We start from the raw sequence: 23932 nt of genomic DNA, 5'->3' as shown, positions 1-23932 counted from the left end.
GTCCCAGCTGCCTTGAGATCATTGACAAGATCCTCCTGTGTAGTTCTGGGCTGATTCCTCAACGTTCTCATGATCATTGCAACTCCACGAGGTGAGATCTTGCATGGAGCCCCAGGCCGAAGGAGATTGACAGTTCTTTTGTGTTTGCGAATAATTGCACCAAATGTTGTCACCTTCTCACCAAGCTGCTTGGCGATGGTCTTGCAGCCCATTCCAGCCTTGTGTAGGTCTACAACCTTGTCCCTGACATCCTTGGAGAGCTCTTTGGTCTTGGCCATGGTGGAGAGTTTGGAATCTGATTGATTGATTGCTTCTGTGGACAGGTGTCTTTTATACAGGTAACAAACTGAGATTAGGAGCACTCCCTTTAAGAGTGTGCTCCTAATCTCAGCTCGATACCTGTATAAAAGACACCTGGGAGCCAGAAATCTTTCTGATTGAGAGGGGGTCAAATATTTATTTCCCTCATTAAAATGCAAATAAATGTATAACATTTTTGACATTCGTTTTTCTGGATTTTTTTGTTGTTATTCTGTCTCTCACTGTTCAAATAAACCTACCATTAAAATTATAGACTGATAATTTCTTTGTCAGTGGGAAACGTACAAAATCAGCAGGGGATCAAATACTTTTTTCCCTCACTGTAGTTCCCTTGGGTTGCATTCCAGTCTAAGCAAGGCTTCCAAAATGACCATGTTTTTTAACTCTCCCATGTCTCCCTTTGCTGGACTATCAGTCGTTCACCAAGCCTCCAATATTTATGTTTCGTAAAAAACAGAAACACTATCATCATCCTACCTTATTTGTTTCTATCCCCCATGCTTACCTGTCAGGTACCACCTTTTATGCATATATATATTATAATGATATAACATTTTATTATATTACATTTTTCACAGCCATTGTATCTATGATGAGGGTCTCATGAGGCGGTAGTTACAATTAATAAACTCACACTACGTTCAGTATTTCACAGCAGCACGTTTCCAATCATAGCTGAGGACAATTTAACATTCCCTTCTAGCCAAGAGGAACAGCGATAGAAGCGTGAATACATTAGGCCTTACTCTCCTCTCTCCCTCCTCCCTCACTCTTTCCATCCTTTCCTACACCGTCCTTCACACAGGGTGCTTACTGTATTCTCCTGCCATTTCTGGATCAAGACATTCATCCATAATGGCATGTTTTGTTTTCATGGCCAAATAAAACTACCAGACAGGCCCCCTTACATTCATTCACTCTACTTGGATATAGCCATATGCTTTCCAATTTGTGAAAAGCAAACAGTATGTCGGAGGAAATCGAATTGTATAAAAACACACCAGCAGAAAAAATGTCTTGACAAATGTACAAGCACTGCAGTTTCCTTACAAGTGTCCATTGTGACTTACTGTAGACATGTGACTTACTGTAGACAAACCCTTACATTGATTGATGTACTTCTGGAAATGAAATACTATATGTGTGGACGACACATGCCCTCAGCACAACCAGAAGCTCCAAGCCAACAGAAATGGTTTAAAGGGGCAGTCTGGGATAATATTTAGCAAAAAAAAGATTCTACCATGAAAATATTTAAAGACATTTATTTCATTCGGGTGAGGTAGAGTAGTTTGAACCCAGTTAAAAGATCAATGCCTCTTCAGCGAACCATGGAACAAACTCAATCCTATTGCTCTTTTCCAGGATATTCTGAAAGGAGACCCACCAATCTTTCAAGTGTTGTCAACAGATGTTTGACACTCTCTCTCTCTCAGCAGTTAAGGTACAAGCATTAGGGAAAATGGATTTCATTCGCTGTCCCGGGCTGGTGCGGGGGTGGTGGGAGCGGTTACTGAGGGAGGACCTTCAGATGACTGATGTGTTTTTGGAGAACCGCAGACCTGCTGGCTGGCGTAGAGAGAGCTGGGTTGCAATGTTGTGCAATGCTGTTTGTCTGTGTGAAGCTGGCATGGCCCCCGTTTCTCTGCTCCTCTGCATCTGGTCGTCATTACGTAAGGAGGGGAGGGTATAAAGCAGGGTGCTGACGGGGCTGGGCCCCAGTGCCTGGACCATCATGGAGGCTGCTCTTTGGGTGTGCCTAAGTTTTCTCTGTCTGCAGGGCAGCTTGCTCCAGTTCACACATGGTGCAGACTGTACTGGGACATCACAGGGGAAGAACTGTGTCAGCGGGCAGACCACCGGAGGAAAGGTAAGGGATCGGGACTCCAGGTTGTTCTGTTTTGGGGATGAGCTCCTTTGATCAGGTAGATGGAGTTGAAAAGTGTTGGTGCTGGAAGGAGAGATCCGGGGTGAGTGTTTTTTTGTACGGATTTTGTTATGTATTTAATTATTTTCATGATGAAACATGATGAAATTGCTTTTTACAAGCTATTCGAAACACTTCCCCAGACTCTGCAGTAACAACATTAGCTCAGAAGCCAAAGAAAGCTAGTAACTGCTGTGGAATGCTTTCTGTTTCCATGGAGTGTGTGCATGTATAGTGGTTGAGGATGTGATATTTTGAGTGGAACACTTGCATGGAGTTAAACAGAGTTACACATTCCAGTAACCTGGAAACAAAGTCTCATTGTAACCTTGTCTCCAGTCGTACTATTACCAATACACTCGATGGAACAAACTCTATGCAGACTTTTCGTGTGGCCACAGAGCTGTTTGAGCCGCCATATTTGCGGTTGACATTCTTTGTGGACATTCGCCATGTTCTGTCCAACGGAATCATCCTCATCTGGCCAATAGATCCAGATGATGCAGTATTTCAAATGAGGATTGTCACCAACAACATGACAGACTTTTGACTCTAGATTTATTTTCCGTGTGGAAGGTTTTATGTGTAATTACACTATTACAGTGTGTGCAATTATAAACTTCAGATGTGGTTGGACTCTCTTTTGCCTTGGGCAGCATTACTGAAGAAATCTCTTTTGAATTCAATGTTGCGTTTATTTGCCTATGACTTGTTCCACCAAGGTCACAGTGAATGTGGATAATGGAACAGAATATATTACAGAGGTAATTGACGGTGCTCGCCAACAACTAGCACAGGATAATACAGACTACCCAGAAAGTTTTCATAATAACGAAATGAAAAAAGAACAGGGCGAGTCCATGTAATGAGGGATATGTGACCCTGAAGAGCACTTCACGTGCACTGGATTGTGGGGTGTACACGGCTTATGTACTGACCTTGGTACATAGTATGGTGTCCATATTGGACAGTCATATCAGTCTCAGCAGGAGTTGTTTCTGTCTGTTATATTTCCCCACCGTGAAAGGGGAAATATAAAACTTTGTTCAAGTGAAACCTACTCCTAACTCCAACAATATGGTCACTGTTTTACCTCACTCATCCTGACAGGATATGGTTTATGAACTGTCTTAGTTAACCTAATGGTAAAACTTTAAATTATATTTTTTTTATGGGGGGGGTAACTTTAAGTTACTGTCATACCTATGCAATAACAATGTAACGACGTACAAACATGTTGTAACAGGAATAAAGAATAAATCCTCTTTTTTTCACGTGGTAAAACGCTCTTCTCACAGAATGCAGGGCTTGTGCGCCGGATGCCATCTGCTGCAAGAAAGACCCATAACCATAAACAGCCACAGGTATATGAGCCTCCCTCCCCACAAAGACATCCTACCACAGTCTGTTCTCTATCACAGAGGGATCCCACCTTGTACTGGATTACTTCCCACTCTGGGTTGGTGTGTGCATGACATATGGCTGTGTAATGATAACTTCCCAGGAGGCATTTGAGTCCAATGAGACACTAAGATCAATGCAACTAAAATGCTTGTTGTCCTAAGATAGACTATTAATATTAAATATCAATTCACCAAATTCATTGCACACACACACACACGCACACACACGATGCAGGTGGATTCAGTGGATAAGACATCTGTCTGATGCTCTGACTCTAGGCAGATGTCTTTGGCTGCACTTAATACAATTACATTGCGGAAGGCATTTCATTTTTCCTAGAAAACCTTTAAATAGCTGAAATAAGTAAATTAAATCAATGACAGAATGGTTTGATTAACTGATAACTAAAATAGAAGTGCAGATGGCACTCTTTTGCTAAGTGCAGAGATGTACTATAGGTAATGCGTGTGTAGAGGAATGCTAGACTGGCGCAGCAGAGAGCTCAGCGTATCCCAACTCCAGAGGTTGTGAGTTGAAATCCCAGGTGGTGTCATATTGAAAAGTCAGTACTAAGTGATCATGTGAAATGTAATCATATTGTCATAAATTAAAGATTTTTTACACTATTTTAGCTGAACAGCGTACCACTTACCTTAAAACCCACATTTACTTGTATTATTTAACTAGGCAAGTCAGTAAAGAACAAATTCCTATTTTACAATGACGGTCTACCCCGGCCAAACACTTCCCTAACTCAGACGACGCTGGAACAATTATGCGCCGCCCTATGGGACTCCCGATCACGGCCGGTTGTGATACAGCCCGGAATCCAGGGTCTGTAGTGATGCCTCTAGCACTGAGATGCAGTGCCCTACACTGCTGCGCCACTCGGGAGCCCTTACATAAAAAACACGTATAATTTGCAGTTACACATGCAAAAATCGCATTTAGCTGATTTCACAAGTTGAGCAGAAATGTTCACATGTAAAAATCAAACTCTCATGTGGAATTGCATTTTGACGTGAAATAAAGACATGTTAAACTCATGTTGTCACATTTAGTTCACAAGATCATGTTTTCACATGTGTAGTTTCGAGTTATCACGTGTCACATGTTTTGCTTTTACATGTCACGTTATCACATTAACTTCACATGCGATCACATTATCACGTGAAATTCGAGTTGGTCTTCTGTAAGGGCAGTGCATGCATATTATGCTTATCAGCCATCTAAAAATGCTCCACATTCATTAAGAATGTAATTAATGCATCATTTATGTCTTAAAAGATGTGGCTAGATGACGACATGACATCGGATGTGCCATTGGACAGACAGAAGAGACAGTTGGGAAGGAATTCCCTCCTTCCTGGGTCCTTCTCAGCCAAGGGCTTCCCCAACACACTCATCAATGTTCAGGTAAGACTGGAGAAAGGGAAGGAGGGGAGATAGATGAAGACAGGAAGGAGAGGTCTCAAATGATCCAATGGGGCTGTTGTGTTGTCATTTTTGCGATCCCTTAGAAACGGTGGAGTAAGCAAGAATGCGAAGCTGCACTGGAGTTTTTTTTATCCTGAGTTGTTTTCGTGAAGCACTTGGTGTGCTAACACACCAGTGATGGCTGGTGTCATTGTAAATAGGAGGGGCTCATTGTAATGCCTGGGATGGAATAAATGGAACTGCATCAAACACGGTTTCCATTATTTTGATACCGTTACATTTATCCATTCCAGTTATTATTATGAGCCGTCTTCCCTTCACCAGCCTCCTGTGTAACATACAGTAGCCCCTTCTAGTTTCTAAATGATCCCACGGGAATGTTGTTCCTCCAGACAGAGCGGGCCAGGAGACACCTAGGCCAGTCTGGGACTAAGAAGAACAAGTATAAATCCAGAGTGGGATCCTTCTCTCTCCTCAGCAACAACAACCCCAGTGCCTCCCTACAGGTACACAACATTGCCACAACACAGGATCAGACCATCATATGATACCGGTCCATATGTTAATATCAGAACTGTTTGTTTCGTGAGATCCTCAAACATACTGATGACATGACACAGTACATGTACGGTGTCAATATTAGGACAGCCTCAGTCAAAGCAAGAGTTGCCCAAGTCTCTGAGAGGCTATCTTAGCAATGCTCGGTCGACCTGCCTTCAACCTTGTGTCATGTCATTGTTCTTCCAGGTAACCAGAGTACGGAGGCAGGTGCAGAATGAGAGGAAGAAGGCGAAGCCAAAAGGACGACCCGGAGCGTATTCCTTAATGTCACGACTCGCCGAACCCCAAACAATCCCCCTTCCCATCGATCTGAGTAAATCAATCGACTATCCAATCGAGTTCATGCAAAACAGTTAAAAACCAATTACACAAAATAGTTAAAAACTGTTTACCAATCTGTTACATTTTTTTGTGACTCTCTATCTAAAGTAAATGTTTGACGTGAACAAATAAATAACTTGACTCTTTCCCCAGGGACAGAGATGCAAGAGGAGCGCACAGAAGAAAAAACAGGATTGTTTGTTCCTAAAAACATTTAATTAAACAAGTGATTTGCTGAAGCACTACTGCTTTAATAGTTCATGAACTGTACTTTATATATTCTCTTTGTAAACATATTGGTTTTACATGTATTATTTTCAAATGTTATATTATAATATATACGTATAATAGAAACACATCGCTGAGGACAAGTATACAGTTTCTGAGAGCCCCTTTAATATTGTCTTTTATGATCTGCTGATTTACACTTTTACATTTTTTTTTTTTACAGAATTGTACTTTTGAAAAGGTGATTCTTTGGTAATTCTGTGCATATATCAGATTCAAATGAAGGCAAAATGTAGGAGGATACTTCATTAGAGCTTGCCCCAGCTTCTACATCTGCATTGCTTGCTGTTTGTACAGCGCTTTGTGACATCGGCTGATGTAAAAATGGCTTTATAAATACATTTGATTGATAAGGCTACAGAGGGTTGTTACTTTCAGTTTAGTCTATGACAGAGTTGGGCTTCACCTTGACAAATGGACTAGTACATTTCACTATTCCAAAAAAACAGGCTGTTCCTTTAGTCCAATAAATCTTCCCAATTCTCCCTCCCTGTTGCCCAGTGCAACACCTTGAATTCCCACACAGCGGGATCTGAGAAACTGCCAGAAATTATTCAGAAATTGTGGATTAGGGGGGATGTCAGATTCAATTACAGATGGTAGATCCCCAAATGGCAGCCTATTCCCTACATAGTGCTCTGGTCAAAGGTAGTGCACTATGGGCCCTGGTCAAAAGTGAATGCCCAAGGCAAGGAGGATCAGGGGCAGAGTCTAAACTAGCAGGCAAACCTTTGTACTGAGAGGGCGACTATTCTCTAACATTTATGGGCATTGGACCAGTTGCTAGCGAGGAACAAAATCCTCAAGATGTAAGCCATCTGTTTTAGAATTCATTTGGCCAGCACTAGGAAGCTCATGACATAACTAACGGAGTGTTTTTGCACACAAGTTAAGTCTTGAATGCCCAGCAAAGCTACTGTGTGAACATACTGTCAGAACAAGGGCTTGGTGACTCCAGGGCAAGGATCCAAGGTGAGGTCCAAGTCTAAGGTGTCCATATTAGGACAACCTCAGTCTCAGCAGGTGTTTCAGTCAATCCCTGGCATTATAGCCACAAGGTAATTGTAAATACATAAACATTTGTGTTGTGAAACATGCATATGAAAGAGTCCTTGCGATAATCATAGTGAATTCAAAAAATGATGCGATTTACCACATATCCAAATCTTTATTTACATATCCTATGAGCATATTAAGGCAGTGTATGTCATTTTAGTTATAAATTACTCCATTGTATTGAATCCAAAAACATGATACCCCTTTTTGTTAGCGTCGTCTGTAGTCCAGCAGATGCAAGACATGTTCTACCAGATTTTCATACCATAATACAGTAGACTGCTATTCCCCCACAATCACATTAAGGCAGAACAAGAGTTGATCATGTTTTAGATATGCAAATCTCAGAATCTCTGTATGTGGAGATCTACGATTGGCATCCACAGTGACTTGTAGGTGAGATTGGCCTGTCAATCAATTGCCGTAGCTCCCGTGACCGATGAAGCTCCTTTACGGCACTATTAATGTGTTAAAACCTCTATTAACCCTTCCGTTACCCTGTCTGAGGGCTGCCTGTGTGTTAACCCATCCTGTTAACCCCTGCAAGACATCACAGCTTGGCCTGGGCTTTTCTCATCTGGTCCCTGAGCTCCAGATGGGCGATGGACGACATGTGCACCTCGTCTGGCCCGTCTGCTATGCGCAGAGTCCTGGCGTACGCATACCTGTGGAGGGACAAATGGGTCGTATTTATTATTGCACCAAACGGAAGAAAAGGGACTGAAACAGAGAGGCACTACCGGAACATGTTCGATAAGAAACGCTTGTTTTCGCTTCAAAACGTTTTGGTACATTTTGCTGGAGTGTGCACTGATGAATGAACCATTGTCATACTCCATCTGAACAATAACAATTATTATTTAGAACATACTGTAGCTGATTCTGGTGATACAGCAGCATCCTAACGTGCAATAGAACACTGTATGGCTTAAGACCTCGCAGAGATAGTTAAATACCCTGTAGCCTTGAGCGAGAGAGAGCGAGAGAGAGCGAGAGAGGCGAGAGAGAGCGAGAGAGAGCGAGAGAGAGAAAGAAAGAACTTGGCCACATTGGCCACACACAATGTTAGCAGGAGGTCAATGTCAAATTCTGTGCAATATCTACAGTACATCAGCTCCAGACTGGAAGATTAGGCTAATACTGTGTGTTAGGATAGAAAGGAGTAATTAGCCTATTGTCAGATGAAAGTGTCATTTGTCTTCTGACAATAGACTCTATTAGTACTGTAGTTTGCATTTGAGACACACAAATTGTAATTGATCATTGATATTCAAAGCCATTTCCCTATGCTTTCCCCTGTTCTTCCCCATTGCCTGTGTCTATCTTCCATTGTAAGCGTTGAGCTGCCAACCATCACTGTCTGCGTGGCTGATGCTCAGTGGCAGATTGCCTGCCTGTCGACCTTGTAAGAAAGCATTTTTTCCATCTCACAGCGTTTGTCTGCTGTGACTAGGGCTGTTGCGGTGACCATATTACCGCCACACCGGCAGTCATGAGTCATGACCATAGTAAAATTCCACGTGACCGCTGAGTCACGGTAATCTCCTTTTATGCACTCTGGACATGCGTTGGCAGTACCCAACTGGCTATCGCCAATGTCCTGTTACTCAGCGCTCCGTTGTCCCTCTAATCACTCTGACATCAATGCAAATGCAATCAAATATCTAATCAAACACTTTTCATCGAAACAGTATCCTGCGTTTAAAACTCACCTCACTGTGATGATTCATTTGAAGAAAGAAGTTCAACAACAGGTTGAAACTGAGTGGAAAACATGGTCGTTGTGGGTGTTGTTTCGAAGCCTAACAACGAAATGGACAGCGCTTCTAAGGTGATGATTAAAGGTGCAATATGCAGCAATTGCTCTGCCATTTCCTGGTTGTTCAAATTCGAATAGTTTGCCTAATTTCTGGACAAAACAAGCAAGTATTGCGTAGAGAATCATTGTACCATCTAAACTGCTGTGAAATATATTTTACTTAAGAAAAAATATTGTATTTTCAGCTGTTTGAAGCTGGTGTATAAAACCGAAAGTAAAAGACGCAAAAAGAAATAGCACACATAGAACAGATCTACTGCTTCTTAGACTTGCATTCAATGAGAATGACAGATCTATAACTCAAAATTCTATGTGAATTTGTTCGGGTAGCCCAAAAAGTGACATATTGCGGCTTTAATTCAAAACACCCATAAACATATTACAGTTTATGCAAAATAGTGATTGGGCAGTTATACAATACATAGCCTACAGCATATTACGCACAGCAGAAAAACATGAAACAAAACCGATTTAAGATGTCTTTGGTACAACTTTCTATCCACGAGTCTGGGAGAGAACGTATAGGCCTAGGCGATGCTGTTGGTTCATTCATTGTGCAGGGCGACTTACAGAGTTACCCTACAATTATACTACATTTATATTTCATTTTGTATAGCCTGGTAATAGAGCATTTTTTATATTTTAATAGGCTGACACAATACCTTTAGCTACAGAATATCTCACCCCTGTGCGTTTCCATATCCTCTTCTCTCCCTTTCATTCCTTTCTCCAGCACGCAGAAAGAGTGGCTGTCAACAGTTTAATGAAATATGTTTTGTTGTGAAAACTAGCGATGTTCCCAAAAAGATTTAACTTGTTTTCCCAAATGAAGCACTAGGTAGCTGCAGGAACCGGGTCAGAGAGCCCATGGCATACAGAGTTTGGGCGGAATATCACCTGTCGCGCAGCGAGAGGCTGTATGCTCCTCAGTGGTTGATGCGTGAAGTGAAATACATTTCTTATAAACCCAGACATTTCTATATGCAATCCCGTGTGAAAGCAGCGTTTTGATGGTTGCCACAAGAAAGGGGAGGATGACAGCTGCTACTACATGTTTTCCTCAGCTGTTCATATTAAACAAATGCTCCGCTATAAAAACCAAAGTAGCCTATCCCACATCAGTGAAAAACTAACCGGAGGGAAAGCGGCCACCATTCGCTATTGGAGTGCATACGGAGGACAGGTCTTTTTTCTCCTGCCCCTGTTCCTGCCCATTCGATAATGGCCATTCTAAATCGAAACAAATTTCCCATATTAGTGAAGACGGGATTATATTGGGAATAGACTGATAGGTGAAAATATGATCACTTTGAGAGAACAGAGTGTGCAGGCTGAGGCAAGGAACAGAGCGCAAGCTTTTTTAGCGAATTTCTCAACTCATCAATAGCCTAAAATCGCATCATGCAGCCCATATATTTTTGGATTTCTAAGACATTCTAAGGTTTGTATCATTCACAACTAAAGTTGCCAAATAACTCTAAATCTAGCATATAGGACCTGTTTCAAATTATCATTTTTACGCTCAACATAGTCACTTCATATGCGCACTCGCTCCGGAATGGGAAAAATATATTTTCTATTTTATTCAGCTAAGTTCAATTATATTCTTCTTAATATAACATAATTTAATATAAAATAATGGCATATCTTGTCTGCTAAATGAACAAGCCTGCAGCCTATGGCATGTCACATAGCCAGATAACATACAGTAGGCCAACTCATATTCTGTTCTTCTGAAATACATTTTCTTCATATCATTATGTTTCTTTGGACCTGCCTAAAATAAATAATGGTTATATTCTGATGGTGTATATTAAATTGATTTCTTAGACTTTTATTAATGTAGATGTTCCAATGGCGCGCATCAGTGGCTTGTACGCATGGAAGCCTGGAGATGCTAAACATCTTTATGTTAATTAACGGTCAATTACCGTGAGACCGGCAGGCTTTTGCATGACAATAACAGGCTGCCAAAATGTCATGACGCCACAGTCCCCACAGTCCTAGCTACAACTGTAGACACTTTCTGAGGATGCAGCGTGAGGACAGGTAAATTGTGACATTGTAATGTGCAGCACTGCAGCACCGCCTGGCAGTGTCTGGATCAAAACAAACAAGGGTCATAAGGAAATGTCACCAGCTGTATCGCTAAATGAAAATTGATAAAGTTTGCTTTGAATGATTCTAATGAAGTTAAAAATCAATACTGATCTATCAAAAAACAACAAAGCAGTCACCTCAGTTAAAAAAACCAAAAGACTAAACTAGCTAAATGAAAGGTACTTACATCTGAGCGAGGGGGAAGTCTCCAGATACACCCGCACCCCCATACACCTGGATGGCAGTGTCCACTACCTTACACACCATCCTGCCAGCAACCACCTTGATCATGGCAATCTACAAGAGACCATTATTAAGAAATTAACAGGGGGACCAGTAACACTAAAGGTTCACATGAACTGTAATACTACATAGGGAATAGGGGTGCCATTCGGGACGCAGGCTGGGCGAGCCACGCGTCCCAGAAAGAACCTGGCTGGTGGAGTGTTCAGTGTTGCCGAGGGCTTTGATCATCCACCCCTGGGACATCTTTTGTGCCTGGAAGAGACATCTCATATTTCTCAGACACAGCACCTGGCCTTTAGATGAGAATCTCTGTGTTAATGTGAGCATTAGGGAGAATCACAGCGTGTTATTCCAGGACACCACTCCTTGTCATAACTCCTTACACTGATGGTGGTGGGGTGTGTGTGTGAGAGTGTGTGTGTGTGTGCTGCTGTGACAGCTACAAGCAGGACATCAGGCGGTGTGGAGCCGAGCGTAAGCTGAGTGCTACTCACAGCCCTGCAGGATTCGGCATTGAGGGTAAATCTCCACGCCGTGAAACTGATGGAACACAGGCAGGGGTGTGGCGGGATTGACACACACACACACACACACACACGCACACACACACACGCACGCACACACGCACGCACGCATGCAGCAGTGCAGTGGAACTCTAGGATAATGGTGAAAGGCTGTTAACATAGTGCTGTATAGCCACTAATTGAATAGGCCTCAGGTTCTCCTGTTCCATTTGCACAGCTCTTTCAACTACTGATGACTCACTGTACAAGGTACGGAAACATTACCAACAGAAAATGTTTCGTAGCATTCCATTCCCTCGATTAAATTAGTAGAATATGTATTACATTATTTGCTTAGCTCTGATCCAGGCTGTTACGTGCGGGTTGCTGATGCTGAGCCTTGTCAGTGTCAGCAATCCGTGCGTAACACCCTGGATCAGAGCTACTATTTTCCAACCCTACAGTATCGTGTCTGTGAGGGGATGTGATAGGATAGGAGATGTGAGTGACAGCTCTGTATTCCTGTAGTCACTCCTTAGTCCATCTCTGTTCTGACCTCAGACACGGGTCACGCTGTCACAATGAGTTTGCCATGTCTTCCTCTCTGTCGTCTCCCGTGTCCCCCTTACCAGATTAAACGTGGGGGCGCTGGCTCGGCCCTTCCCTACCCTCGCTCCGTCACTCACCTCATGGAGTGCATCCCAAATGGAACCCTATTCCCTATATAGTGCACTTATTTTCATCAGTGCCTACAAGGCTCTGGTCAAAAGTAGTGCACTATGTAGGGAATACAGTAGGGGGCCATTTGGGATGCAAATATGTACTAATCTACCCTCGGGTCTCTCATCCCTCCATCTCCACTATCCTCCATTCACCTTATCCTCACCTCTCCTGTCAGTGCACCTCAGTTCAGCTCTCACGTCAGGCTGATATCATGTCAATCATATTATAAGAGTCCTATTATGTGAGATACTGCGGGTGACTCTTCACCTCTTGTGTGTCCCTTGGTTGATTTTCGAGTTGGGACAGGCCAGCTCGGAATAAAACCTAGTGTGTGTGTGTGTGTGTGTTTGTATGTATGACAGACCTGAAAGCCTCTGTGTATGCACAGTGACTAATAATACAGATGTGACATGAGAGCCATATCAGGCTGACCTTTCTAAGCAGGAAGCAGACGGCTGGAACTCATATTTACAACCCATTGACATTCTGACGTTTTCAGACACACATTTACATAACCAGGCGGTCTGTTTCAAGCAGGCACAGTCTTTATGCCATATTACATTCAGAAGTGTCACATAACAGTTAGGGAGACAATTACGCGGTTTGTTCTGCTAATGAGGTGTGCGTGTGTTACCTGTTTCCGGGCGCTCCTGCTGCCCAGTGTGTCCAGAGCGTGAGCAGCATGCAGGGTCAGTAGGCGAGTCTGGTCTATTGCCAGGCGACACTCTGCTATCCAGTGGGCCACAACCTCCTGGACACAGACATACAGCACAGCCAGTAAGTCAGACATTCACAGAGGCAGACAGATATTCAGACATTTAAGCAGACAGACAGACAGACAGACAGACAGACAGACAGACAGACAGACAGACAGACAGACAGACAATCACAATGTACAGCTCATGAAAAGCTCATGAAACATTTTGACAGTAACTCAATTGGACCTCTAGGTCTCAGCAATTAAGCGTTTTTTCGAGCAATGTGTTTTCCTCAATTTAATAAAAACTTGACAAGACAAAATACCTTTTCCAATAATGAGTTATTAGGGTTTCTCTACAGTTGTACAGTTGCTGTGCTGTGGGCATCTGCACTGGCTAAGCAACGTACACATCCAGTGATTCCAAATGCAACAACAACTAGCATATTTCACTTAGCAACAACAGCGTTAAAAGCCTTAGCATGGCAGAAATCCTCATTTTAATCACACAATATTTCTAATCCTCACACTGTAAAGTTTTCATTTGGCACTGTCAGAAAAACTCCCTATGCCAGGGTATCGAGCACTAAGAAATTCCCATCACTACCCCTTTGTCAGCTTAGCACTAGCTAGATTTCAAAATGTTTAAGATAAACTTGACACGGCAGAGCCTTGAGCACCATTACGTTTCTCAGCTCCAACGCAGACAAATCTGACATTGGCGGCGTCCTCAATGGCACCCTATTCCCTACGTAGTGCACTACTTTTGACCAGAGCACTAATGCTGGTCCCTGGTCAAGAGTAGTGCACTATGTAAAGAATAGAGTGCCTTTTGGGACTCAGCGGTGGCATCTCTGAGGAGATTAATCCCATCGGCTGTCACTAAAATGATAGATGCTTGCTGAGTCACTACTATTGGCCCAGACTCTGCCATGGGAGCACATTAAGACAGGAAATAGTGCTGAGTATGACCTGATGCCTGTTCTGATGCCCCACTATGGGCAGGGAGTCCCAAATGGCACCTTATTTCCTATGTAGTGCACTACTTTTGAGCAGGGCCCAGAGAGACACTGATTTATTAAGAAGAGAATATTCCGGGACAGGCGAGATCAGTCTGGTATATCAGAATAAGCTGCTGGCACAGAGAAGCCAGGGAGCAGCACTTCTGTTGAACAATAGATCTTAGACACATGGCTAGACCAATGCGGAGCAAGAGTTGAACTTGGTACTATTACTCTTGACTTTGTACAGCGACGAAAGCCCATAACCATTAGGAATGTTGCTCCACGATGCCCTGTACAGTTATGATGATGTACACACACTCACCAGTCTCGTGGACAGACTACGTAACATAAATGGTATGTTAACGTCTGTCAAATGACTGTGGGATAACATACACACACCCCCCCCAGCACACTCACATGCTGGTAGAGTTTCTTGCCGAAGGTTTGTCTATGCGCAGCACGTTGGCACAGCAGCTCCAGTGCCCATTCAGCAGATCCTACGGCCCTCATACAGTGGTGCAGTCTGCCAGGACCGAGACGACCCTGGGCTATCTCAAAGCCTCGGCCCTCACCTGCACGGGGACACACACACAGACAGTATTACAGACAGACACAAAAATGACATTACTGTCAACTGTCTTTTACAGGTATCGCATCTCCCCATTAGTTCCATAGGTAAGCAAGCTTTAGCCAACGATTGCTTAAGTGAAGTTGTAGTGGCATGGTTTTGCAGAAAACAGAACCATGCATTACAGTTTCTCCTGGCCTACAGACTATTTTCAGGGTGAGGTACGACCTAACATTAAGTTGTAAAATACTGAACTTCCCCTTTAAGGGTCATGCACAGTGTGTACACAGTGGATCATACTAGATTCAGCTGCGGGCTGATTTTTTCTTGAGCGGATGGTCAATCTGTAGACTGCAAATTGACAGCAAGAAACCCAAACAGATGTAATATTTGACAAAACAATTACAATTTCAAACCTTGCTTACATTTGCATACGATCACATCATATTATGTGTGCAAATACTGTACTTGGGAACAGATTACAATCACTTGGGACTGATTTCCTGTTGTTTTTACAGTTTTTTATGTCCAACAATTAAAATTCTCAACGAAAATCTTATTATTTTCTTGTTCCCAAAAATTGGGGGGGGGGGGGGTCAAAATAAAAGCACCAGTTGGGGAACCCAGTGATAGAGCATGTATACCGTGTCAATAACGTTAGGATTTCGTATCTTACCCAAAAGAATGTTGGAAGCAGGCACACGCACGTTGTCAAAGTGGATCTCAAAATGTCCGCCGTGAATGGCATCTGATACAACAGATCACAGGAAATCACAGAGAGAGATGAACAACGGAGGTTACTGTACATAACAGCATGTTTTATGTGCATAGAAAGCCTGATCCAATCAAAACAAGGCTGCGTCCCAAATGACACCTCTTTTCCCCATAAAGTGCACAAAGGCAATAGGGTTCAATTTGGGACGCAACCAACAGTATGGGGAATGAGTAATCTGCCTACTCAGATACAATAAATGACCAAAAGTATGTTGACACCGGCTCATCAAACATCTCATTCCAAAATCATGGGCATTAATATGGAGTTGATCCCCCCTTTGATGCTATAACAGCCTCCACTCTTCTGGGAAGGCTTTCCACTAGATCATTGCTACGGGGACCACAAGAGCATTAGTGAAGTCGGGCACTGATGTTGGACAATAAGGCCTGGCTCGCAGTCGGTGTTCCAATTCATCCCAAAGGTGTTCGATGGGGTTGAGGTCAGGGCTCTGTGCAGGCAAATCAAGTTCTTCCAAACAGATCTCGACAAACCATTTCTGTATAGACCTCGTTTTGTGCATGGGGGCATTGTTATGCTGAAACAGGAAAGGGCCTTCCCCAAACTGTTGCCACAAAGTAGGAAGCGCAGAATCATCTAGAATGTCATTGTATGCTGTAGTGTTAAAATGTCCCTTCACTGGAACCAAGGGGCCTAGCCCGAACCATGAAAACCAGCCCCAGACCATTATTCCTCCTCCACCAAACATTACAATTGGCACTACGCATTTGGGCAGGTATCGAGTTCTACTGGCATCCGCCAAACCCAGATTTGTCCGTCGGACTGATAGATGGTGAAGCGTGATTCATCACTCCAGAGAACGCATTTCCACTGCTCCAGAGTCCAATGGCCGCGAGCTTTACACCACTCCAGCCGACGCTTGGCATTGCGCATGGGGATCTTACACTTGTGTGCGGCTGCTCAGCCACGGAAACCCATTACATTAAGCTCCCGACGAACCGTTCCTGTGCTGACGTTGCTTCCAGAGGCAGTTTGGAACTCGGAGTGAGTATTGCAACAGAGGACAGACGATTTTTACGCGCTATGCGCTTCAGCACTCGGCAGTCCCGTTCTGTGAGCTTGTGTGGCATACCACTTCGCGGCTGAGCCGTTGTTGCTCCTAGATGTTTCCACTTCACAATAACAGCACTTACAGTTGACCGGGTCAGCTCTAGCAGGGCAGAAATTTGACAAACTGACTTATTGGAAAGGTGGCATCCTATGACGGTGCCATGTTGGAAGTCACTGAGCACTTCAGTAATGCCATTCTACTGCTAATGTTTGTCTATGGAGATCGCATGTCTGTGTGCTCGATTTTATACACCTGTCAGCAACAGGTGTGACTGAAATAACCGAATCCACTAAGTTGAAGGGGTGTCCACATACTTTTGTATATATAGTCTATGAGGGGAAAATATCCTACCGTCCTGTCCAAATACGGTCAATGGTCTGATCACGTTCACACCAGGGTGTCCAGTGGGACCAGGATCATACTGTGCTGACCGTGTCTGGAACACAAAACGACCTCACAACCGGAGCTGCATAGATCTGAGCTGACCATATTCATACTACAGATAGATAACCTATACAGTACTGTACCAATGGCAGTAACACAGAGACATAAAGACCATGACCTAGCCTCTAAAACTGACAACTTTCCTAGTCAGCTACAGTTGGAGGAAAGAGAGAGAGAGAGAGAGAGAGAGAGAGAGAGAGAGAGAGAGAGAGAGAGAGAGAGAGAGAGAGAGAGAGAGAGAGATAGAAAACGTATGCTCCAGCTAACTATTCTATTTCATTCCTATTCTCTGATGCCAAGGTTGTTGCTGACTGGGAGGCAGACACTGCTGTCAGAGGAGAAGAGAGGAGAGGAGAGAGGGAAGCAGCAGAGGTGTAGGGAGAAGGCAAGCTCTGAATCTTAATAAGCCAGAAACTTCCACGGAAAAGAGAGAGGTGGAACGTCTAAAATATAAATTAGGTGAAGTTAGAGCTGATTCACAATGAGCTTTCAGGCACAAAATGGCCACCATGGCATCACCCAGGTGGGCACTACAGATGGGTAGTGGATGAAGTGAGTCAGCCAAACAAACCTGCTAAAGCTGGGTGTGATTACAGTCTACACTCTGTCCCAGGACTAACTGAGCATGATGGGAAAAGCATGTTTCCTTCCCTTTCTGGCTCTCTCTTTCCCATCAGCCCTGCGGTTGCCAACAGGAGCTAGGCGTGGATGAGTCTGCTATGCTGCTATAGCAACTGAGATCTGAGAGACTTCCCATCCAGTAACAAAGCTTAAAACAAGGATGGGGTTGATACTCGCAGTTAACTGACTGTAACGTTATAAACTTCGCCCATCTGGCTTAACGTAAGCACTGAAGTGAAAATTACAGACGATCTATCAAGAACATCTATGATAAATGTATTTTTTTATGTATTGTAAGATGAGTGCATCACCTAGGCTACTAGGTGGTGGCACTGGATTTTACGGTGCACTGTTTATTGGCCAACACACCTCACTGAGGTAGAGGGGATGAGCCTTTTCCAGTAACTGGGTAGTGAGTGAAAGAAAGAGAGAGAGAGAAAGAGAGAGAGAGAAAGGGAGAAAAGAGTAAGCAAGGGAGAGGTGGTGAGGTGAACAGACAGAGCGAAAGAGAGAGAGAAAGACAGAGACAGCAAGAGAGAGAGGAACCTGTCTCTACTTTTCCAGAGAGAGAGATAAGGAGAAGGCGTTTAAGGAGAAACAGATGACGTGGAAGAGAACACACAGTTCTGATTACTGATGCTAATTAGAGGTCTGAATCCTGGTAGGGGACAACACAGGCTGCGTCTCAAATGGCACCCTATTCCCTAAATAGGCTAGTGCACTACTTTTGACCAGGGTCCATAGGGCTCCGGTCAAAAGTAGTGCACTACATAGGGAATAGGGTGCCATTTGGCACATAACAGCAGACTTAAGGAGAGACCGGAATAAATGGGAACTGGGGGTAGGTTAGAATTTATCTCCCTCTAGTTTGCTGTCCATCTCTCTCTTTCTCTCTCCTTTTCTCACTTTCATGTCCCAATCCCTGCCACATCCTAGCTTTGGAGTCATCTGTGCACCACTGCAATAGAAACACAGGAAGCATTCTCCACAACATTGGGAATGTCATCATCCTCAACGAATGAAAGAGAACCTTACGTCAACGGCTCTGCTGAAATAATATAGACCTCAAGGCCACACCGAGGTCTCTGAGCCACAGAACCGTGTCCTTGGCAAAGCTCAACTATATGTTATTGTTCCACAGGTGCCAGAATCACCTTTTTCATTCAAGACTAAATCTGGGACTGGACATAAATGGAGAGTGGATTCCAGCAGAGGCTGGTTGGCAGGAGGAGAGCAGTGTGTATTGAATTTGGAAAGTCATAAATGGCTGTTTGAATAGCACATAGTGGGTGGTTTTAGAGATGGCTGCCAAGGTAGATAAATCATTTGGAGGTGTTAGTTGGAACTAAACACATATGCACACACACAGTTCTGTATAAAGCCTTCTCCCAACAAGACTTAAACGCATCACATTTTACCCCAATCAGACGATTGATATCCTTCCGACTACACAGGAGACAGGGGTTTGGACCCAGAATACAAAACTAAACAAATCATTTTTTATATCCGATCAGCTTCTTCTTTGCACTAATATCCTGCCAGGAGGCTGTCTGAGAAGAGTGCCCAACAGACAGAAACACAGCATGTAATAAAAGCAATCCAAAACTTAACCAAATAAATTTCACCATCATTGTTACTGAATGCAAACAATACATCTGTTGATATAAATGCACCCCCACAATATCTGGAATGATCCCTATACTAAGGGCTGTGTACCCGACACTTCAATGGACTCCGGACACTGTTTGTGACATGGCTGTGTAGTGTAGCGTACCTGTTTCGAGTGTTAATAGACTTGCTCTTGCACATCACGATAGCCACCTTGCACTTTGGGTTACCAGCACCTGGAGAAACAGTCAGACATGTTAAATCAACGTTAAAACAACATTAAAACAAACTCCTCTACCCTATCGAAGTGGCCCTAAACCAAAATAGATGATTTATTCTCAGCTTGGGATGTCTGGACATATAAACCAGTAAGCAAATATTTTCACACTCCCAGAATATACAATCCATGATAATTTTCAGTATGGCGGACTATAGACTCAGTGGTCCTTCTGCCGAGCGTGGATGGAGCTACAAAACAGACAGGTAGAGTCTGGTTGTGTCCAAAATGGGGACATAACCCCATTTTTTTAAATGTATTTAACTAGGCAAGTCAGTTAAGAACAAACGCTTATTTACAATGACGGCCTCGGAACAGTGGGTTAACTGCCTTGTTCAGGGGAAGAACGACAGATTTTTACCTTGTCAGCTTGGGGATTCGATCTAGCAAACCTTTTGGTTACTGGCAGGTAACCACTAGGCTACCTGCCGCCCCTATTTAGTGTACTACTTTTAAACAGGGCCCATGGGGCTCTGGTCACAAGTAGTGCAATATATAGGTCAAAGGGTGCCATTTGGGATGCAAGCCTATAAGTATCTGGAACCACATCCATTGGATCTATACAGTACAGTTCTATTTGACAGGTTTCTGTTTCCCTTCTGATGCGTTAACTTGTTTCTAAACTACACAAGCTTCTCTATCACCACTGAACTCTTTATGGTTTAGCTGTGTGAGCATGTTATTGATTGTGAAGAGATTTTTACTATGGCAGAGTAAGTGATCCTCATAATATGGCTTCACTGTAATATTCTTACAGTAAAGTGAATGGAAACACTGATGAGATGGGGAACAGCCACTAGAGGGAGATAACTATCCTTCCTCTTACTACCAAATATTTTGTTAACCTTTATTTGAACAGGAAAGATATATTGAGACCTAAGACTCTTTTTGAAATGGCGCCTGTATAGTACAACATAAATATACACATTATACAACACATATACATATACACATATATATCAGTGGAGACTGCTGATGGGAGAATGGCTCATAATAATGAAAACCATGTTTTTGATACCAATTTATTTACTCCATTCCAGCCACTATTATGAGCCGTCCCCTCAGCAGCCTCCACTGATATATATAAAGTACCAGTCAAAACCATACTCATTCAAGGGTTTATTTTTACTATTTTCTACATTGTAAATAATAGAAGACATCAAAACTATGAAATAACACATATGGAATCATGTAGTAATCAAAAAAGTGTTAAACAAATCAAAATATATTAAGCATGATTATCTACAATAGTATTGAAGACATCTGCAAAAAGGCTCAAAGCTCAGTCAGGTTAAGGGATAGCTGAATTACAACCCAGGTCACTAAAATAAAGATCATGTAAATAAGCCTGTTCACTGAAGTTTTTAAAGTTCCTATTTGTGATGACACAAGGCTTAAATTTTTGTATTCTCACATCTCTAGCAAAAACAACTGGGCAATGGTCACTAATATCTTGGAAACATATTTCTCTGGTGTATTCGTTAAAATAAGATCAATCAGAGTTGACTTTGAAGAGTTGACTTTAGTGTATAGGCTTAGTCACCAGCTGGGTTAGGTTAGATCATTACATATGTCTTTTAAATTGTCTGAAGCCTGCATTTCCCAATCATAATTTAGGTCACCCAGGATAATAACTTCTGATTCAATAAAAGAAGACAACTAGTTAACTTCCCGACTTCCCGAGGGAACACGGTAGACCCCGTTAACAGTTATGGATACATTTTTCCCCAGAACAAAGGCTTCTAACCCTAGGAAGCTCTTTGCTACCTTCTCCTCCCTCCTGAATCCTCCTCCCCCTCCCCCCCTCCTCCTCTCCTCTCTGCGGATGACTTCGTCAACCATTTTGAAAAGAAGGCTGATGACATCCGATCCTCGTTTGCTAAGCCAAACGACACCGCTGTCCTGCTCACACTGCCCTACCCTGTGCTTTGACCTCTTTCTCCCCTCTCTCTCCAGATGAAATCTCGCGTCTCGTGACGGCCGGTCCGCCCAACAACCTGCCCACTTGACCCTATCCCCTCCTCTCTTCCTCCAGACCATTTCCGGAGACCGTCTCCCCATACCTCACCTCGCTCATCAACTCATCCTTGACCGCTGGCTACCGTCCCTTCCGTCTTCAAGAGAGCGGAGAGGTTGCACCACCTTCTGAAAAAACCTACACTCGATCCCTCCGATATCAACAACTACAGACCAGTATCCCTTCTTCTTTTCTCTCCAAAACTCTTGAACGTGCCGTCCTTGGCCAGCTCTCCTGCTATCTCTCTCAGAATGACCCTTCTTGATCCTAATCAGTCAGGTTTCAAGACTGGGCATTCAACTGAGACTGCTCTTCTCTGTGTCCACGGAGGCTCTCCGCACTGCTAAAGCTAACTCTCTCTCCTCTGCTCTCATCCTTCTAGACCTATCTGCTGCCCTTTGATACTGTGAACCATCAGATCCTCCTCTCCACCCTCTCCGAGCTGGGCATCTCCGGCGCGGCCCATGCTTGGATTGCGTCCTACCTGACAGGTCGCTCCTACCAGGTGGCGTGGCGAGAATCTGTCTCCGCACCACGTGCTCTCACCACTGGGTGTCCCCAGGGCTCTGTTCTAGGCCCTCTCCTATTCTCACTATACACCAAGTCACTTGGCTCGGTCATATCCTCACATGGTCTCTCCTATCATTGCTACGCAGACGACACACAATTAATCTTCTCTCCTTTCCCCCTTCTGATAACCAGGTGGCGAATCGCATCTCTGCATGTCTGGCAGACATATCAGTGTGGATGACGGCTCACCACCTCACAGCTGAACCTTCGGCAAGACGGAGGCTGCTCCTCCTCCCGGGGAAGGACTGCCCGTTCCATGATCTCACCATCACGGTTTAACAACTCCCTTGTGTCCTCCTCCCGAAGTGCTAAGAACCTTGGCGTGACCCTGGACAACACCCTGTCGTTCTCCACTAACATCAGGCGGTGAACCGATCCTGTAGTTCATGCTCTACAACATTCGCAGAGTAACGACCCTGCCTCACACAGGAAGCGGCGCAGGTCCTAGTCCAGGCACTTGTCATCTCCCGTCTGGATTACTGCAACTCGCTGTTGGCTGGGCTCCCTGCCTGTGCCATTAAACCCCTACAACTCATCCAGAACGCCGCAGCCCGTCTGGTGTTCAACCTTCCCAAGTCTCTCACGTCACCCCGCTCCTCCGCTCTCTCCACTGGCTTCCAGTTGAAGCTCGCATCCGCTACAAGTCCATGGTGCTTGCCTACGGAGCTGTGAGGGGAACGGCACCTCCGTACCTTCAGGCTCTGATCAGGCCCTACACCCAAACAAGGGCACTGCGTTCATCCACCTCTGCCTGCTCGCCTCCCTACCTCTGAGGAAGCACAGTTCCCGCTCAGCCCAGTCAAAACTGGTTCGCTGCTCTGGCCACCCCAATGGTGGAACAAGCTCCTTACGACGCCAGGACAGCGGAGTCATCACCACCTTCCGGAGACACCTGAAACCCCACCTCTTTAAGGAATACCTGGGATAAGATAAAGTAATCCTTCTAACCCCCCCCCCCCAAAAAAAAAAGATTTAGATGCACTATTGTAAACAGTGGTTGTTCCACTGGATATCTTAAGGTGAATGCACCAATTTGTAAGTCGCTCTGGATAAGAGCGTCTGCTAAATGACTTAAATGTAAATGTAAATGTTAAACATAGTAGCTAAAGATTTTGGGCATGGGAAATGGATTTCAGTAAAGAGAGAAAGGAAAAGAACAATGGCCACTCCACCACTTTCTACCCTGTCTGTCACCTCTGAACACAATATAACCCTCAATATTAATAGTCAAAATGTCCAAAATGTCCCTAGAGATCAAAGTTTCAGTCGATACCAGGAATAGCCCAGATCTTAATGTAATCCAGTTTAGGAAGTAAGTCTTTTACGATTTTTAAAGTCACATGGAGTCTCCAACTCAAACAAGCTACGTTCAGTAGGCGGTTGCAGGTCTTGGTCTGATGGTGTGAATGGGTAGAAGATTGCATAGAACTGCGCCATTTGGTTTATCCCTATTAGTAATGGAGGAAGGAGTAGAAGTTGAAATGACTTTTCCAAGGTTAGCACGTAGGGCCTGAGGCAGCAAAATAGGTGGGATGAAACAATCACTGTGGTCTCTGAAAGTGTTAGCCGCCAATCT

General features: G+C 43.8%; 2 protein-coding genes across 3 annotated transcripts; one reads left to right on the top strand and one right to left on the bottom strand.

Moving 5' to 3' along the window:
* The first annotated feature begins 2022 nt into the window (after positions 1–2022).
* Positions 2023–6615, top strand: LOC115154406 (uncharacterized). 2 transcript variants are annotated; one of them, XM_029700589.1, is made up of 6 exons: positions 2023–2191; positions 3547–3612; positions 4940–5068; positions 5482–5595; positions 5837–5963; positions 6125–6615. In XM_029700589.1, the coding sequence occupies exons 1-6, from the start codon at positions 2057–2059 to the stop codon at positions 6187–6189; spliced, it is 636 nt and encodes a 211-aa protein (XP_029556449.1). In that variant the 5' UTR covers positions 2023–2056; the 3' UTR covers positions 6190–6615. The 2 variants fall into 2 exon arrangements, with proteins under 2 accessions (XP_029556449.1, XP_029556455.1); XM_029700595.1 differs by lacking the exon at positions 3547–3612 and having other exon boundaries at positions 2027–2191.
* A 789-nt stretch (positions 6616–7404) lies between these two features.
* On the bottom strand, positions 7405–19730 carry LOC115154418 (acyl-CoA dehydrogenase family member 11-like). Its single transcript, XM_029700608.1, has 7 exons — positions 19659–19730; positions 17171–17255; positions 15652–15723; positions 14825–14979; positions 13341–13457; positions 11422–11531; positions 7405–7980 (listed from the first exon to the last, which is right to left on the bottom strand). The coding sequence occupies exons 4-7, from the start codon at positions 14915–14917 to the stop codon at positions 7866–7868; spliced, it is 435 nt and encodes a 144-aa protein (XP_029556468.1). The 5' UTR covers positions 14918–14979; positions 15652–15723; positions 17171–17255; positions 19659–19730; the 3' UTR covers positions 7405–7865.
* Positions 19731–23932: the final 4202 nt, after the last annotated feature.

Source organism: Salmo trutta, chromosome 2 (assembly GCF_901001165.1).
Source record: "Salmo trutta chromosome 2, fSalTru1.1, whole genome shotgun sequence".
Lineage (NCBI taxonomy): Eukaryota > Metazoa > Chordata > Actinopteri > Salmoniformes > Salmonidae > Salmo > Salmo trutta.
The sequence above is the reverse complement of the archived record's forward strand: the minus strand, read 5'-3'. Positions and strand labels throughout refer to the sequence as shown.